This window comes from Stegodyphus dumicola, chromosome 3 (genome assembly GCF_044657685.1).
Source record: "Stegodyphus dumicola isolate Sdum_Otavi_A_Nest chromosome 3, ASM4465768v1".
Lineage (NCBI taxonomy): Eukaryota > Metazoa > Arthropoda > Arachnida > Araneae > Eresidae > Stegodyphus > Stegodyphus dumicola.
This window is the reverse complement of record NC_140770.1, coordinates 271734111-271754199: the sequence shown is the minus strand read 5'-3', so window position 1 is coordinate 271754199 and position 20089 is coordinate 271734111. Positions and strand designations below refer to the sequence as shown.

General features: G+C 35.3%; 1 protein-coding gene across 2 annotated transcripts in view; it reads right to left on the bottom strand.

Moving 5' to 3' along the window:
• Window positions 1-19631, bottom strand: part of LOC118181714 (uncharacterized) — a 307120-nt gene extending 287489 nt beyond the window's left edge. Inside the window, exon 1 of one of the 2 annotated variants that reach the window (XM_085814145.1) lies at window positions 19493-19631. In XM_085814145.1, the coding sequence (XP_085670271.1) occupies window positions 19493-19538 (46 nt within the window). In that variant the 5' untranslated portion in view covers window positions 19539-19631. The remainder of the gene's footprint in view (window positions 1-19492) is intronic. The other variant, XM_085814146.1, reaches the window with a different exon arrangement.
• Window positions 19632-20089: the final 458 nt, after the last annotated feature.

Genomic DNA, 20089 nt, shown 5'->3' with positions numbered 1-20089 from the left:
AAATGGCATTTCCACTGGTGAAGAGTTGTCTGATCTTGCAGTATGGCTATATATGCACAGCCAACCTGATCTTCCAATTTAGAGCCATCAGTATAAAAGACCAGATCAGCATGAGAAACTTGATGACTCGGTTTGAGATTAACTTTAACTCCCGTACCATAGAGGGAGGGGTGTTGATCTTCTCTGTTTATTGCTGCTTCATAATCATGGGAGGAGAAAGAGTGATCTCCAAACTGAACTGAACAGCCAAGTTGTCTAATCAACTGATAAGCTGCGTCCTTTTCAACCGCAATAGGTAAAGGCAAGACTCCAGCTGCAACTGCGAGGGCGTTAGTTGGTGATGTGCGGAAGGCACGAGTGATATTTAAGAGAAATGGTCTCTGTATACTATTTAAATGTCGGACTTTGCGTCCTTGCATTGGTGCTGCCCAAATTGCAGCACCATATGAAACAATCTTTTCAGTTACTGTTGCATATAAAACTTTAAGAAGATGTGGATTTAAGCCCCAGTGGATTCCCTTCATAAGTTTAAGGCGTTGAGCAATCACAGCAGTACGCTTCTTGAGATCTAACACATGGGGAATCCAATTGAGTTTGTCGTCGAAAATAATTCCAAGGTATTTAAGTTCACGTTTAATACGAAGACGCTTGCCATTTATGGTTATTCTCGGCTGACGAGTCATAGAACCACCCTTCTTAGAAATGATCAGAATTTGCGATTTCTCTTCAGAGATTTGCAATTTAAAATCTTCACATCTAGTCTGAAACAAAGAACAGGTCTCCTGTGAGTTTGCTTGAAGTTGATCACGAGTCCTACCTCGCACTATGAATGCGGTATCATCGGCATAAGTAACCACAGTTGTATGTTCAGGCCATGGCTGCTTAAGGATAAGATTGTATGTCACATTCCAGAGAAACGGGCTCGCACATGAACCCTGCGGGCACCCTCGAGTCTGACATCTATGTACCAGGCCTCCATTATAGGAAATGATCAAATGTCGATCGGACAGATAATGTGCAAGAGTATTATATAAATTGTGGGGGCAATTGGCATCTCTTAATGCATATAGAACTGCCGGCCACCACAACGTATCGAAGGCGCTCTTTAAATCCACTGAGATAAACGCTGTGTGGTGGCCGGAGAACTTATTGCGCAGGATGGTATCTTGAACTTCCTTTAAAGCGTGCAGTGTTGATCTTTTGGTGCGAAAACCGTAATGAAAAGGACACAGATAATTTGTTGAGTGCAAATGAAATCTCAATCGTCCCATAAGAAGTTTTTCAAAAGTTTTGCCAAAAGCTGACAACAAACAAATAGGGCGATAAGAATCGGCACGGGCTGGATCACGGTGTTTCTTTAAAAATAAGATCACCTGGCCAATTTTAAAACATTGAGGAAAAGTTCCACTATTGAATAGCTTATTAAACAGGCTTTGGAAGAGACTGAGATTGGTGCTAATAATCAATTTGACAATATGATAGTCAACACCATCTGGTGTTGCTTATTAGGGACACCAGATGCGCACCAGATTACCCGGTGCGCGCTTATTAGGGAGTTGGCGTAAGACTTGCCGAATTTCTTGAGTAGTAAAAATAACATCGTCTGGTGTTTGAAGACTAGAAGTTTGATTTCGAATAGTCTGATGAAAGGAGGAATCAGTTGAATTATCATCTGTAGAAAAAACCGTATCAAGGACTTCTGATAGAGTTGATTCAGTCAGGTGACTATTAGGACTAACTGTAGGTAAAAGATGGAAAGTTGCTGGCTTAAACAGCTTGTCGGTCGCAATCTTATGATGAATACCATAAACAGATGTTGTCTCAGAACAAAATTTGCGCCAGCTAGTTAATTTGGCACGTATAATCATTTGTTTGTAACATGCTCTTTCCTGTCGGTAAAGAAGCAGAGTATTGGAGCTGATATTATTTCGACGCTCTTGCTTTAGCCGACGTCGAAGAGCTCTACATTTTTGTTGTTGAGTACGAAGCTGAGCATTCCACCAATTTAATGTACATAACTTCTTAGTGGTACGAATAGGCAAAACACTATCACATACTATTCGAATGGTAGCCATAAGATCACTAGTAAAATTTTGTAGATCTTCACGAGAATGCAGAGATTGAAGACGAGAATGATAAGAGGCCAAATTGGCTTGAATGGCTGCAGTAAACTGTCTGACCTTTCGGCCAGGTAAATTATAACGCCGTATGATTGAGGTGGCTGTAGTTCCCGCGAGTGAAAAACGTATATAGTTATGGTCTGATAGACTTAGACCCTCAATTACTCGCCAATCTTGAAGAAGAGAGGCCATAGGCAAAGTAGACAAAGTCAAATCTGGCCAACCATGTGAATGTTGACGATCAAAAGTCGGAGGAGCATCATGTGAATTATGTTTCACGAGATTAAAACTGGATATAAAATCTTCCAGAAGTCTACCCTTTACGTCCGTAGTAGCATATCCCCACGAAACATTATGAGCATTAAAATCACCAGAAAAGAGCAAATTTGGAATTTGAATTGAGGTCAGTAAATCTTGCATCGCAGAGAGCACAGGTTCGATTTCTGAGGACGGTGAGGAATAAATGGAAACCAGGAGGACTGTCAGATGATGAACTTCCAGAAGAACAGCAACAATATCTCGCTGCGCAGTGACAAGTAAAGGAGACCAGGAAGAATTACAATTGACAATAATTGCACGGGGTGGAAGTAAAGGATCTTCCTTTTGATATAGTGTCCAGTGCAGTGGAAAGCCAACCGCCTTACCATTTAGACAATACGGCTCCTGGATTAAGATGAAGTCAATATGCTCAGAAGTAGCATATTCTACAGTCTGTGCCGTCGCAGCTCGAGCATGTTGAAGGTTTATTTGTAGACATTCCGTCGGTAAAGTTCGTTGCAGAAGAGTGGTATTAAGATCTTTTTGTATATGATCCAATGAAGAATCAGATACTAAGTTACCTGATGCTAGACTATAAGGATTAAAGTTAGTAGTCTGTGTTTGCCCTGATGAGCTGGACGCGACGTTGATACTCTGGACAATCGGGGTGGTAGGCGGGATGGGCGAAGTCATATCTGGTACCGTAACGATTATTGGCTTCGCCACAGTTGATGCATTCAGGTGTTTGAGCTGTGCAATCTTTGAGCCCGTGATCTCCTGCACAGTAGGAGCAGTATTTTCGCTTACTCTTGCATTCTGTTTGCACATGGCCATATTGCTGACAGGAGTAACATCTTTTAATTCCAATAAATTCAGTGGCTCTGTGAGCTTGCCAGCCGACGAAAATTTTTCGCCGACGCATGACCGCAGCAAAACACATTCAACAATCCATTTAATGTATCCCTTCCGTCGCTCCCTGAGACGGAATCGCATCGTGAATGCTGTTTCTGGCAATCCCGTGGCTCCGCTGAGTTCTGAAAGTACTGTTTGCGGTGTGATTGATTCCGGCAAGTCATGGATAGCAATTCTTGGTTTTCGTCTGATTGGTCTACTGACATCTGCTGGTACATCAGAGCGCGTGAGTTCTTGTTCGAGTATCGCAACATCATCAGGTGTTTGACAGAAGACCTCCAAACCTCCGTTATTTATTTTAGTAATACGATCTATTCCAACTTTAAGTTGTGAGAGCGGAACTTTGGTATTAAGCTGTTCTTTAAGCGTATCACTAGTAGTGTCAGCTTTAGGACGAATAATAAGGCTAGGCTTTTTGGGTCGTCGAATAATATCCGCAAAAGATGGAGCAGGAGCCAAAGCCTGATCAGCTGTAGATGGGAGAACAGGTGACTGGAAAGAATGTTGTCGAACCGCTTCACAGCAAAGTATGGTAGATGTATTGACTTCAGCGTCCACCAATTCTGGAATAGGTAAGCCCTCAGGCCCCTGTAAGGCCAAAGTTTGCAACGTTGTCAGAGATTGTAACAGATGCTCTCGAATGTCCGAAGATAAGAGGATTCTGCCACCTCTGCTGGTGGTAGCTACTTTGCGTATATCAGCACAGAGTAGTGTAATTTTATCCGCATAAGGTAAGTCAGAGTCTAACAAATCGGGTGCGCTAGTAGCCCCCTGTGATGTTTCTCTGGCAGTTGTTAAAACAGATTTACGGGACATTATAAAGTATTAAAGAGCAGTAGTAAAACATAGACTAAAAGTGCAATGTCCAAAAGTCACTAAGAACGATCAGATTAAAATGTCTATGTGACACGTGATAACAGAGAATAATACAAGCAAAATTCCTGTATAACTAATCAATATACACAAAGTAATGTTTAGACAGCAGAATGACTAAAATTTTAACTGACTCAAATACATATCGAGGTATATTATCAGCAGTTATAATAGCAAGACACTAAATATAGGCAGAGATTATAGATTTCAATCTTCACAATATGAAACAACTAAGTCCAGTAAATTTAATTAAATTACATAAAAAAACCCATAAAATAAAGTGAAACAATGCTTAAGGAATATTATAAGACAGTTGAGAGATCAAGAAATATACTTAAAACACTATTTTAATCAATACAAATGTCAAAAAACGAAAACCGAACACTTGTCGAGTGAGATTCGACAATAGTCTAATGACGAGAACTGGATCTCGGCAAAAAGTTCAACTTCTCGACAATGTTAAAAATTTCGCGAAAAACAACTGCCAAAAGGACAAACCCTTCGGAGCAAATACATATGAAAATACAGTTAAGCCTATTTAAATACAGGGTGAAATTTAGCATAAGTGCATAAAAACATAGCTATTATATACTAACTCGTTAAATATCAATACAAGATTATATTAAGTAATACAAAAAGATAGAACTTAAAATTTAACACATTTTGAGCAAAAACCCGGTATGAAAATCACTAAAATTTGAAGAGTTATGGATTTTTGAAAACAATTGTCTAATCTCTGGACTTTCAAGCAAAAAGTTAAGCCTACCTCGGTGCCACGTGTTTCGCCGGCGGGAACCTTCCGTAGGGAAGGCGGCGAGGTAAGTGAACAGAAGTCCGCTGAAATTGCAGCAGCCTATAATCCTTTGTTATTGCACTGAAACACTTATATCTCCGTAAAAAATGGTCACACACACATAAACAAAGTATCCACGCATGTAGCAGATATTCATACACACTTTAAAACCAACGGCGCACTTTCGGCGGCAGAATTTCCAATAGAAAATCTCGAAAAAACAGGAGCGAAACGATACACGTCCGATCTCTCAAACATATGTCTCCCCGTTCCCAACTCTTAAATATCAAAACGACGAGGATTTTTATGCAGTGCACTATAAAGATTAACCTACGGCCATGGACCTTATAAGAAATAGACTAACCCAGTGGGCGGGGCGTGCGTCACCGACATGTCGGCAAGAAAGAGTAGGGACGATCTGGTTTACTTTAACATTGAAAACCTATGGCGTTTGTATCACATAACTCTTTTTAATTATTAAATGTGATACATTGTATAGTAATGGGATTATGAAAGCCACAGTTATTACCAAATAAGATTTATTATGTCTATTAAAGCACTTTTTACTGCATTTCGCGCATTTTTTTCACGCGTAATTCTTGTACAATCATCTTTACTTTGGTAAAACGGTAAAAACTCTAAGCACAAAATTTATGAAATTAATTTTGTGTAAAAATAAAATTAAATAAGATTGATAGTACGTGATGCTTTGAAATGAATAAGTAAAATTAAACAAGATCTGATAACTTTTTAAAAAAAATTTAATGAAAATTTTCAGGCAGTGATTTTCCAAACAATAATAACATTACAAAACGATCATATTTATTTTATTATAGGATCATTAAATTATTAACATTAAAGTGGATTAGTTATTTTAATAATTCATAAAATTCGGAGCAAAAAATTTTCTAAGCGTAATGAAGGGGAAAAAAAAGATAAAATAAAATCTAGAAGCACGCAAATTTTATATTACGCCCAAAAGGAACCTTTTTTTAAAGTTTTGTGTGTTACCTATATTTATTGAATATCATGTTCTTCGCCCGTAAACCAAATACCTTTGAAAACAGCATATCTTTAGAATTTCCGCACTGGAGATAAAACTGTTATTTTCCGTTCAGTGCTCGCTCTGAACTCGTTGAGTGTGTTAATCAAGAATTCGTTAAAGTTTTACAAAATATGAAATACATTGAAACAAATTCGAAATTCGGCCGTCCAGATGCCCATGTTCGGGTGGAGGATTACATTATTCAAAATTTGATGGCTCTAGATACTGTTGTTTTTGTCACAGTGCGAGAAACATACATGTATTCAAGCAGATTCTTCATTATTTAATTTCTTTACATATAATGCAGGACGATAATATTTGGTAACAACAATTTGCAAGGAGACACGGACATTTATAGTAAAACAGCGCAAAATGCCGCTTCGAAACTAACAGCCTCTCTAGGCTACCGCCGCTTTGGGCTAATAAATTAAATTTACAGTAAATAAAAAAATCTTATGCAAAACTAAAAATAAATTTAAAAAAAATAATCACTATAAAATACAAGCAAAATTAATTATTATGGTTAAATTCAATTTTAATATTAGAATTAAATGTATAAAAATTTTTAAGGAGTCAAAGGTGTTTATTACTATGATGTATTATGAAATATAATTGAAATAAAATTCCTTTATAGAAACTGTGCTATAATACTCATCCATAATTTAAAAAAAGCAGCACAATTTAGAATTTTAAACAAAACTTTCAAAAATTCGTTTTAAATATTTTAGTATATTTTACTTATTTACACCAATAAAAAGCATAAAAATTGCAAGAGAAAATTTTTTATTAGTTCAGATTTAAAATATTATTTTCTAAAAGAAATAGTTACAAATTTCCTTAGCGCATAGGAAAAGCTAAAAAATATCCAGTCCTGAAAGCATGCAATAGCTTCATAATATTCGGAAAGTTAATTATGCTTAACAAATATGCTAAATTTTTAAAAATCAATCTCAATTTCAAAAATAAAAATATGGAGAAATTCTAATTTGTGAAATGAGACGCCACAACCAGATTTTTCTTGACAGTTATACACGCTGCAATAGGCAACCAATGTTAAATTTCTGTAAGTCGTCCCTACTCTTTCGGTTGTGATCAAGGTGACAGCCGGCAACGCCTCAGACGAGGGAGAAAACCCGTTTGGTTTAGTCTATTTCTTATAAGGTCCATGCCTACGAGTCGGATTACTCAGCACTGATGTTAGTAGTTTCTCGAAACGCCTTTTTATAACGAAAATTAAAATGGTTTTGAAATTCTTCTGTATTTAGTAATCAGTAAAAAATAGCATATGAAATAGAAATCACTTTACCAGTTTTTTTTTTCCTGGAAAAGAGCAGAAAAGTGGACGATTTGATGCCAGAAATCCTGTAACCAGTTAAAACTTGAAAAAATACCTCATTGATTTTTAAAAGAAATATTACTTCTTTAAATTTCAATCGTATTAGTTTTCATTCAACGAAAAAATCATACTCTGAATTAGTTTTTATTTATATGAAAACTAGCAGAAGTACCCGATGCCAGTTAAGTTAGATTGACAGTAATGCATCTAAACAGAGAAAAAAATTATCTTAATTGATCAGAAATGAATAAAGCAAACAAAAGAAAACAATCTATAGATTTTTGCGAAACTTACAAATTTTTGATTCACAAATTCTACAATTTGAAAGCGGGCAGTGGCAACAGTTTTCGAAATAACGCATTTTTATCTCCAACACACGAGACTGTTGCCACTCGGAAAAAATGAGTGCGAAAATTAGTGTTTCCAGAGTTTTTAATTAATATCTCGGCAGATTAAAGTCGTAACAAGATGGGAATAGTCGAAATGGCTTCACACGAATTTTTAGAATCGGGAATAATGTAGCTAATGTTTGACAATGCTATTTTTATTTCATAGTAAAACTCAATTTTGTTATTAACAAACTACGATTTTAAAGCGAGCAGTGGCAACACTTCTCGAAATAAAGTAGAATTTTCTCTCGAGCATGCGAGACTGTTGCCACTCGGAGAAATGAGGTATAAAATTAAGCGTTTGCTGAGTTTTTAATTAATATCTCTGCTTTTAGTCTTTTTTTTTTTTTTTTTTTTTTTTTAAGTGTACGCCGACCTTTTCCAGGAACCGGAAAAAAATGGTAAACAGTTTGGTAACGATAGCTATAGTAGTGACTGAGTTAATCGCGAACAAACCACACAGACATTTTTCTTTATATATATATATATATATATATATATATACACTCAACTCTTTTCTGCTTTTTTTATTTAACAATCAAGACGCTGAGCTGTTTCGCGTACCATCCTTAAATATGTTATTGATATAAATATGTTATTTATACGCACAAGTAACCTCAGTTAACACCACGGGCTTTAATTCTATAGAAGCCCTTTAAAGCGTGGGAGTAACCGCAGTGTTCGAAAGAGTGCAATGCCTGTTTCGATAAAAGGCAATTACTCCCCCGCTTTATATCCTTACATTTAAGAGTTTCCCATAAAATTAGTTCAGAGAAGACTTAGAAGCTTTCCTACTAAACTTCGCCAATAACCTTTGGACTCAGAACAGCGCACAGGATGTCAGCTTTGAATTAGATTGTCAGATTAATGATAACTGAAAATCGGAATAGAAAACGATGCGACTTAAAAGTTTAAGTCAAGCGACCTGCATTTTGCCTTTGCTCTCAAAGAAAAGAAATATGACTGTTTGAAATAATTCTTTTAATTTAGAAACTTTACTTTGATGTTAGATGATTAAATTGATGAGGTAAAAATTCGATTACCCGTTACTCTTTTAATTGTGAGTTAATGGTGTATCAATGTTAAAAAATGCTATTTTTATTTCATCGTACAACTTAGAAATATTTTATAACAAACTCTAGGGTTTGAAAGCGAGCAGTGGCAACAACTTCCGAATTAAAGCAGATTTTCATCTCCAGCTTGCGAGACAGTTGCAACTCAGAAGAATGAGGGCGAAACTTATCATTTTTCCGAGTTTTTAATTAATACCTCTTATTTTAGCTAATTTTGGGGGAATAACGTGGACGTCGACCTTTTCGAGGACGAAGAAAAGAATTGTAGAGAGTTTGCTGACCATAGCTTTAGTAGTGACTGAGTTATTAGCGAACAAACACACAGACATTCTTCTTTATATAGTATATAGAAAAATATCATACTAAAAAGTATTGGAGAAAAATAAAATATATTTATTTGTATTGCGACTACGGATTCTTTTGAATTTTTTTAAAATTTTATTCTATATAACAACAAGCAAGCTAAAGAGTTATATTTTCAAAATTTTAATCTTAATTCTCGATTGGATTGGATGATTTATTATATAGCAAAGCAATCTATGGCTACATGCTTTAAGGAAGCGAGATCTTTCTACGGAAAACCGAATCTTATTCAGATTAGGCATGGGGAAATAACGAAAGTTCCCTACAACCAATTCGTTCTCCCTCATTATCAACTTCTCGTATCTGGCGGTGGCAACAGTTTGCTTTTACGAAAAGTGATCATAATCTTCTCCGACATACGAATCCCTAACAGCCCACCCGCTAAACCAGTCGAAAGGAAATTTCAGTTACTGCAATCTGAAGATATACGGCCGAGATTTTGATGATTTAAAACCACATACCTCTCACGGTTACAGTTACAGTAAAAAATTTCGAAAATGGCAATAGCCACTCTTTTTCTCAGCGCAAAGAAGAACAATAAGTGATGTTTTAACGAAAAGTATGACGAAAACTGTCGGCGTAAAATATTTGTAAAGAAGAACATTATAACACAAGAGAGAAGAATGAAAAAAAAAAACCTTTATTGAAATGACAAGTTTTCAACGTGTACAACGTTTTAGGATTAAATCATCTCCTGCAACACTGCAGTTTAGTGACCACCGCGATACCCGGACCTCACACTGATGGGTTACTGGTTGTGGGTATACACATCAAATACACGATATGTCAGAACAGGGCGATAATACATTCGGACAGCAATTTGAAAAATGATTCGCCGTTTGTAGTGAATCGACGCAAAATCGCAAAACGAAAACAATAGTCCTTCAGGGACAAAGTCCCTTTGGATTAAAAAAAAAAAAAAAAAAAAAAGGACCCTATATCTTCCGTTTTACTGGGCCGATTGCCGAAATTCAACTTGCGTTCTTCACGTCTCGAAAGCAAGACTTGGAACGCGACTCCTCTTTTCTTTTCTTTTTCTTTTTTTTTTTTTTTTAAGTTAAACTTCTTTGATTGCTTCTTCCAGAATTCAAAATTTAGACTTAATGCAAATATAATTCGCACATTTTTTATGATTTATTTTTATAATTTGTATTTTTAAATATTTTAAAAAATTTCTGAAAGGTTTTATATTATAACTTATAATATTGTTACGAAACGTACAGGTAAGATGGCTTCCCCGCAAAGCAGTTTTAGGGTTGCCATAAAATGGCAAGAAAAGGCAGGGTTGCCACATTTGGCGACATGTGGCGACAGAATTGGCGATATCCCATGGACGTATGGAGAACCTTCTGGAACGAGTTCTTACCGGTTTAGGCCAGAATGTTCTCCAACACAGGCCGAAAGCTATATAAACCCTGCTGGTCCGCAGTCAGTCAGTGTGTGCTTCATCGAGAGGGTGAGTGTGAATGCCTCGTCTAGAGTTAGTATCGAGTGTGTGTCTCGTCTAGCGAGTCAGTCCGTGCGGAGTCGATCGAGCTGACAGCCGGGCAGCGAGTGCCGAGTGGGTTGTCGAGTGCATCGCGAGTTGTAGCGTGGACAGTTTCGAGAGTACGTGGAGTTCCGAGAACGACCAAGCAGAGTCGGGAGCTGTCCTCCGGAAAGCAGAGTCGGGTGCTTTGCAGGAAGCTGTCTCCACCGTTATTGCCTCACAGTGCTGTGCCGCTGATTGTTGAAGCGTGTTTATAGTAGATCTTCGACGACTGTAAAAAGTGTTATTGGAGCTATCCTGATTAATATTGGCTAAATAAAGTGTGTTTCGATACTTCATCAAGTGTATTCATTATTAACTTCAAATCCACATGAACCCCGTACGAACGTGAAGGAAGAAAATAACGTAACAATATTTTTACCATCATCTTAAAGTAGATGTATTTCTAAGTATACCTGTAAAAAATTACAGGTTTTTAATTCAAAATTTCCTACGATATCTGTGAATTTACATAATGGCGCGTTTTGAAATTAGGCATATTTGTTATAAGCGATAATAACGTCAAACGTGGGTTACGCACTTTGTTAAAATTGTTTGAAATAATGAACGATGACTTTTTCCCGCTCGGAAATTAAAATAAGTTGGTATAAATTAAGAAGTTTGCCAAGTGAATTACTCTTGGCGCAAACTGAAAAAATTGCGCCAAGACAAATTTTTAAATTTCTCTATAAATTTCTCAAAATTAAAAAATTTAATATCTAGGCATAATTTGAGTCGTAGAATCGACGTATGGAAAAAAAGTGGCATGTCATTTCAGAAAAAGTTCCATTCTGTGAAATACCTATGTTATAACAACGCTATATATAAATCTAATGTAGATCCCAAGTCGCGCTTTTGAGAAGTGAAAAACGCAATTTGAATTTCGTCAATCGGCCCAGTAGAACGGGAGATATAGAAGTGTCTTTTTTGGGGGAAGGGGGTGTACATATATTACGAAAAAAAAATTTAATGGATTTCAGAACGGTGGAAATGGCCATTTCCCGTTGAAATCTGAAACTAGAAATTCTTCCGATGAAATCTGAAAAACCGAAATCTGAACCTGATTGTACGTCCGTTACTACTTTGAGTGCAGCATCACTCGTATTCGGGAGACAGTTATTTGAAAAACGAAAATGATTGTTGCCGACAGCTAAATTCATTCCGTTCACTCAATTGAATTGTGCTTTCTTCGGTATCAACTTTGCTTTCTTCTTAAAGAAGAAATACTTGTAAAATATGACCAGTCGTATCTACACCACATTTCTTATCACTGCATTTACCAATATTCGAATGGGAATCTGAAGACAATTTTGCTTATAAACTTTCTCAAAAGTCTCGACGTTTCCTCATCGCCTACTATTTCAAATTTTTGTAAGCCTTGGAACAGGTTTTTTTTTCCTTCACTTCCATGCGATTCACTTCAAAATGACTCTTTCATTTTTCTTTTAGACATTGCTAAAAGGTGGGGCAACAATTTTAAACACACACACACACACTCACATAAAAAAAAAAAAAAAAAAAAAAAAAAAAAAAAGAGAGAGAGAAAAAAAAGAAAAAAAAAAAAAAATCAACCATTTATCTTAAAAAAAAAATAATTTTCAAAACTTTCTTAGATACTTCTTTCTTGAGGAAAGATTTTAAACTGAATGCATGTCCGAAAATCTTTCGTTCCAGATGTTCTAAACTCCTACGATCGAAAACAATTGGCACATGTAATAGTAGCGGTCGTGGCTTGACTTATTTCATTATGACAAAGCACTCGAGGACTATCTGCCTAGGGGAAGGAATGCCTTCGTGGAGGATTCTTTAAGGAAAACTAGCTCTTACACACGGCAGAAACCACGAAAGTGCCCATGCAGCCAACCCGTTCGCGGGATTGGAACCTCGGATTGAACTACCAGCGTTCAGCGCTAGGCCGCATGTGGGTCCCCGTGGTCTAAAGAAGATTTTTCTTACAAACTCTGGCAGTCATCGTGTTACTTCGTACAAGGAAGTTAAAAGGTAAATCAAGACTGACTTCAGACGAACATTTTGTGTTGGTGTTGGTGTATTTAATTATGGCAAAGCACACTAGGGCTATCTGCCTAAGGGAAGGGATGCCTTCGTGGAGCACTTTCTAAGGGAAACTGGCTCATATACACGTTACACATGGGGAAAACCACGAAAACACCCATGCAGCCAGCCCGTTCGAGGGATTCGAACCTCGGACTGAACTACCAGTGTTCAGCGACTTTACCGCTCGGCCGCTGGTGGGCCCAGACGAACATTTGGAATACTCTTTACAGGGGATGGGGCTGTAGGTTCAACTTAATTGTTTTTTTAATGTTTACCGCTAACAGTTATCTTTTAATTAATTTATTTAAAACTAAACATAATTCGATACTTCTATATTAGTGCAACCATTTCGTAGAAGTAGCTAAAATGAGAATTTTGGCAGTATTGTTGCAATCATACGGATAGTAATACTTAAGTTTTAACAAGCAATGTGCTATTTTCGTATGTTTTATGCTTACTGTAGTCCAAGTTCGAATGATAGATATTTGTAAACAAATCCTGATAATTTTCACCCTAAATTCGATTTTAAAATATACAGTTTTTGGATCTCCTGCAGGAAGCGGAAAATTTAAGCGAGAAAATTTCTACAGGAATGCAGTTGCCACCAAACAAGAAAATACCTTATCATGATTCTATAAAATTGGACTTTTTTTGATTAGCATAGCTTTCACAGTGTGGATCTTTAGTTTGATTTTTTAAGGGATCACATACGAAAATGCACACTTTGTTGTTGCATTTGCATTTTTTCTCAATAAGTACAAACATAATCATATTATTAATTTCATAGGTTTACAAGAAAAACTATTCTATGGAAAATACGAAAATTTCCCAGGCGCTTTCACACCAGATTCTGTTTTATTCTGGAATTATTGATGAATTTTTAACACGTTGCTAATATTTTTAAACACATTTAAATTTTTATCTTCCTCGAAATATTTTCTTAGAAAATCTATTTTAGCGACAGAATCGAGATAAATATTCAATACAGAACCTTAAATTATCTCCAGATAATTAAAACAGTCAGAAACAACATGAGGTAATACCGGTGCACTGAGAATTGCAACAATCGCTTCCAGCCCCCGCAAAAGATTCTTCTCATTGAAATTCAACACAACCGTTCTTTCCACATATTTCAGTTATATTTATGTTTTGTTTAATGGATTTTTAGATTAGAATTCGAAAAATTCAAGGCGATTATTGGGTAAGTGCGAAAGATTCGAGTTTCGGAATTTCGAATCTTTCGCAAGGTCGTAACCATCAAGAATGTTAATGTCCTCGCCTATTTCTAGAGATAATATTATATATATATGTAAATAATAAAGTAGTTTGTCATCTAATAACTCACTCACTACTATAGGTATCGTCATCAAACTTTCTAAAATTCTTTCCTGTGTCCTGGAAAAGGTCGGCGTCGACGTTTTTCCAAAAAAAGTAGCTAAAATCAGAGATATGAATTAAAAACTCGGAAAAACGACCATTTTCGCCCTCATGTTTTCGAGTGGCAACAGTCTCCCACGCTGGAGATGAAAATTTGCTATATTTCGAAAGTTGTTGCCACTGCTCGCTTTCAAATCTTAGAATTTGTTGAAAAAATGTTTCTAAGTTCTACGATGAATAAAAATAGCATTTTTAAACATTAAATACATTATTCCAGGTTCTAAAAATTCATGCGAAGCCATTTCGACTGTTCCCATCGTCGTACGACTTAAATCAGCCGAAATATTAATTAAAAACTCTCAAATCACTAATTTTCGGATTCATTTTTCAGAGTGGCAACATGGATATAAAAAGGATTTATTTCGAAAAATGTTCCTACTGCTCGCTTTCAAATCGTAGAGTTTGTTAGTCACAAATTCGTAAATTTTACAAAATCTATACATATAAAGAAGAATGTCTGTCTTTGTGTTTGTTGCGTTATTGATTTCTGAATAACTACAATAAATTTTTTTATGCATTTAATCGACTAAAATTGAATATAAGTGAAATATTGGACAGAACTTGAGCTTTTACGACCATTCGATTAGAACGACGAAAATCTTTAAAAACTGCGTGTTATTTTTGCTGATATAATGAGAGAGAATTAGTTTATTTTTCTATGAAAATTTTTTTTTTGTGGGTTCCCTATCGCATCAGAGTGAAAACTGGATGACTATGAATCGTATTTTTTGCATCCTTTTTAGAGAAGGATTACACCGGTATCTTTCTCTCTGCTGTTAGATGTATTACCCTCAATCTATCTTAACTGCCATCGGGTACTGCCGCTAGTTTATGATAAAACGTGTTCACATTTTCACTCATTAACAAAAGTACGAAGATAAATTCCCCACATGAAGAGAAAAATCGCATTCGGAGAAATATGATGCTTCAGATGGTGGGACATACCATGCGAAAATTAATATAGACGACAATTAATGTCATCACGATTAATGTTATTTTTCGGTTATTGCTATAGAAGTGACGAAGAGTCGCTCGTTTGCACATAAAATCGTGTAAAGCAAAATGAATTATAAAAATTTCACAGTGACAGAGAAATATTAGCAAGTGCGGAAATTAAATCACCAAACAGCTAGGTTTAGGTTTTGATCAAATACTTAAAATTAGACATGAAAATAAAAAAAATTCAAACCTTTAAGATTTTACATTACGCCCAAAGGGGCATTTTCTTAACGTTTTATGTGTTACCTTTGTTAATTAAATAACACGTTCTTCGCACTTAGACCATAAAATTAAGTTTTTTATTTTATTTTATTTATTTTTTTTATTAAAGAAACACAATAAGTTCCCCGTGTACCACATGGGGCTTACAGAAGTAAGTACGAAACACAATACAAAATAAATAGAAGAAAAAACTGAAATAAAATTAAGGATGATTACAAAGTTTCACAATAAATTGACATAAAGTGTTAAAAGCACTTCTCTCGGAAATAAATTGGTAAAATTCTGGACGCCAGTTAATATTAAAGTTTTTCAGTTCCAGTTTCAAGACTTTTCTTTCGTTCTTATATTTAGGACATAGAAGAAGCACATGTTCAACATTCTCCTCTCCACCGAGGCTACAATCACAGACAAACTAGGAGCTCAACTTAAATCTGTTCAAATAATATCTGTTCAATACTTTTGAAATTTCCATGGCCAGTAAGAAATTAGGTTAATTTATAGTAATTTCATCTTGATAGAAGGGAAAAATCTCTTTGTTAAGCTCCCTTTATTTGAATTAATGAATTCGTGGTTCCAGGACTCCACAATACTTTCATACATGACCTTCTTATAAAAGGAATTAGGGATATTAACAAAAGTGTCAATTTCCCGCTTAGTCGCAGCCTTGGCAAGGAAATTGGCTCGTTCGTTCCCAACAACACCTGTATGACCACGAACAATTAAAAATGCAACCGAAATATTTTTATCTTTTAAGTTTTTCAGTTCTTTTTGAATCTCGATAATGATATTATTAGAAGAAGAAATACATTTTAAGATTTCCAAGGATGAAAGGGAATCAGTACAAATGAGATAGTCTGAAACAGCACTATTTTGTTCAGAAACCCGTTTGATGGCGAAGTTTAAGCACTAAAGTTCAGCTATAAAAACAGTACATTCATCTCTAATTCTAAATTGAAAGTGCTCAAATTCAAGACCATTTGTGAAGACAACAAATGCGAGACCAACCTTGCCATCGATTTTGCTGCCATCAATACAGCAAGTTACAGGAGAATTATCTACGATTTTATTGCTGAACTGAATAAAATTAACAGCATTTCTTTCTGAAGGATGAGGAAGATCAGATGGAGGTAAAATACAATCATAGCGAGAGACAGCAAGCAGAAGCAGAAATATTTTCCTTATAAGCAATAGCATGAAGATAAAATTCAGTTCAAGAGCAATATCGCAAAATAATTTTAAAATGAGCCTATATTTAGAATTTCCAACACACTGTCTCACGCGCTGGAGATGAAAAAAAGTTATTTTCTGTACAGTGTTGCCATTGCTCGCTTTGAAATCGCTGAGTTTCTTAAACATAAATTCATTAATGCTTTATAAAATATGAAACCTATAATAAAACAAATTGCAAATTTGGGCTTCCACATGCCCATATTCAGGTGGAAAGAATTAAATATTTCATGGCTCTAGATACCGTTGTTTTATGCAAATGTGATAAGCATACACAAATTTATGCAGATTCTTCATTATTTACTTTCTTTAAATATAAATACAGGGCGATAATATTTGGTGGCAACAATTTTGCCTAATTTTAAGTCTTCCATTGGCATGTTCTCTTTCCGAGTATTAAGATTAGAAGTACAGAATCAGGCAAATAATTTCTAGAAACAATTACGAACCGTCCATGTATAAATTTCTTCGTTAAAGACATTACAAACAATTTATAAGAAAACTTCGGAATTTGGTTAACTAACATGGTGAGAAAGTATGGTTCAATTCTGTGATGCCTTGAGGGATATTTTCGCTCATCTTTTAATGTTATCATTTCCTTAATATTATCAAAATAGCGGTGAATAAAGGTGATCGTATTAAGCCATGCCTTCTGTAATTAAAGATAATCGTGCTCAAATATTCACTCAAAGGTAAGGATATAAATTACCCTCATAAAAAGAAAAAATCATTCAGTAAAATACGATGCTGCAATGAAATCTGGGCTTGTTTTATACAACCCGATGACATCTCAATATTACACGGATTTATATTTTATATCGTAGCTACAAACCTTGAAATCTTAAAAAGGGGGAGACTTTTGCAGAAAATCAGAAAGAAACCAGGAGTGTTTGACTTTGGGTGGCAACACCATTTCAAAGACATTCCAGATTGACTTTAATTCAGTTAACAATGCATGTTTCATGCTATTCAGCTATTTTAAACACAATTTGTGTGAAAAATAGTATACTAGCATTTAATTATATATTCTAAATTTTATACTCTCTGACTAATTTTCGTTTCAGGTTTTCTTGTATATTTATATCGAGAAAATCCCGATTCCTGAAGGGAAGCTTTTATTTAACAAAGTGCTTTTAAATACGACGTAAACAAAATTAAATAATTTGTATAGCATTTGTGTGGATAAGCTTAGAAATGTACCATATATCGAAGTAAAATCAAATGAAACACAAATATTAATGATTAGGGATTAAATAAAATCTACTGATGTCTACAGTAGATTAAAAAAAACGATCAAACGAAATTTTAATAATGTCATAAATAAAATGCAATAAAAATATACTTCAAATGAAATAAAATGTAAGAAGAAAAAATATATTTAAAAAAAATCTGAAAGGTTTTAAATTTTAAATTTCGTCCAAAGGAACGTTTTTTTCAACATTTTGTGTGTTATCTTTATTTATTAAATATCACGTTTTTCGCACTTAAACCATAAAATTCAGTTCAACGGCAATATCGCAACGTAATTTTAAATTGAGCGTATCTTTAGAATTTCTGATACACAGTCTCACGCGCTAGAGATAATTTTTCTTTTCTTTCTTTTTTTCTTTTTTTTCTTTTTTTTTTTTTTCAGTCCAAAGGGATTTGAATCCCGAAGGACTATTAGTTTCGTTTTGGCATTTTGCGTCGGACGGATAAATGTCGGTTCACTTTTCAAACTGTTGCCATAAAATGTTAGAGTCCTGCATTATATTTGAAGAAATTAAATAATGAAAATCTGCGTAAATGTATGTATATTTCTCACATTGTCATAAAATAACGGTACATAGAGTCATCGAATTTTGAATAACGTAATCCTCCAACGAATATGAGCATGTGGAAGACCAAATTTGAAATTTGAAATTTGTTTTATGATCGATTTCCTATTTTTTAAAACTTTGACGAATTTTTGATTAACAAACTCAAGGATTTCAAAGCGAGCAATGGCAACGTTGTGCAGAAAAAACATTTTTATCTCCAGCGCGTGAGTCTCTGTATCGGAAATTCTAAAGATATGCTCGTTTTAAAACTATTTTGCGATATTGCTGTTGCACTGGATCTTATGGTTTAAGTGCGAGGAACATGATATTTAATAAAGGAAGGTAACACACAAAATGTTAAAAAACGCCCCTTTGGACGCAATTTAAAATCTGAAACATTTCAGTTTTTTTTTTTTTTTTTTTTTTTTTTTTTACAACGCTGACATGGCTCCCTTTGAAATCCTCGAGTTTGCTAATCAAAAACTCGGTAAAGTGTTACAAATAAAGAAATCTATAATAAAACAAATTAAAATTTTCAGATCTGGGCTGCAGATGCCCTTATTCGCAGCAGGATTACGCCATTTAAAATTTAATGGCTCTAGGTACCGTTATTTTGTCACAATACGAAAAACATACATAAACATACATCTATTTACGCAGATTCTTCACTATTTAAATTTATTTAAATATTCCCAAGGGTGCCAACTAAGTTGGTCTCACAAGAAACAGGGCTGCAATATTTGGTGGGAAAAGCTTGAAAAGTGAACCGACAATTAAACCTTTTAACGCAAAATGCCAAAGCGAAATTAATAGCCCTTTTGGGTTAACGCTCTTTGGATTAAAATTATCCCGAGAATCACTACACATGGAGAAACGGAACTTGTCTACTTTAAGTTTCATATTATTTGGGTAAAAATTCAAAAATGTGATCTGATAGGATTTATGTTTGTTTCTCTTAGACAAAATTTAGAAAGACATGAAAATATTACTCAGTGTTAAAACAAGTAAACTGGAAATCGTAATAAAATAACGAAATGGTTCGGAAAAAAAACCCGCAGCTTACCTATGAACAGCAGCCGGTAAGCGGGAAGCTCGCAATACAACACCATTGCTGGCTGCGGAGAATCGAATGACTCCGAGTTCTAGCTTGATTCCACAAGTGGCCAGGGGGGAGCGCTGCCAACCGCTAGAACAGCAACTGCCAAGAGTATAAGGATGACTAAAAGGCGGGGAAACGAAACTAGCTACACGCGGCTCAACCGCCGTTTTATTTTCTTTTTCGAAAACGCGAGACCACGCAGACCGGAAGGAATTTGACAAACGGGAACCTTGAAAGAAGAATTTTAAATTAGAGCAAATAAACGCAATAAAAAAACACACAATACTTTGGGAATGATGAAAGCGGGAAGAAGTATACGTAACGTGTAAAGCTCCTTCCTGCTTGACACATGCAAACAAAGCTCACTTTTGTTTTTAGAATAAAAGAAATGCGTAAATTTTAAGCGAAGTTTCTATTCTGGCATGTGACCAGGTAGTTGCTCTTAGACTCATAGTGGCATTGTTTACGTTTTTATTTACAGTTAACTCACTGTTTATTACAGTAACACCAGGGGCGAAGTCCATGGTTAATTAAAAGTCGTGGATATTCCGAAGGCGGTAA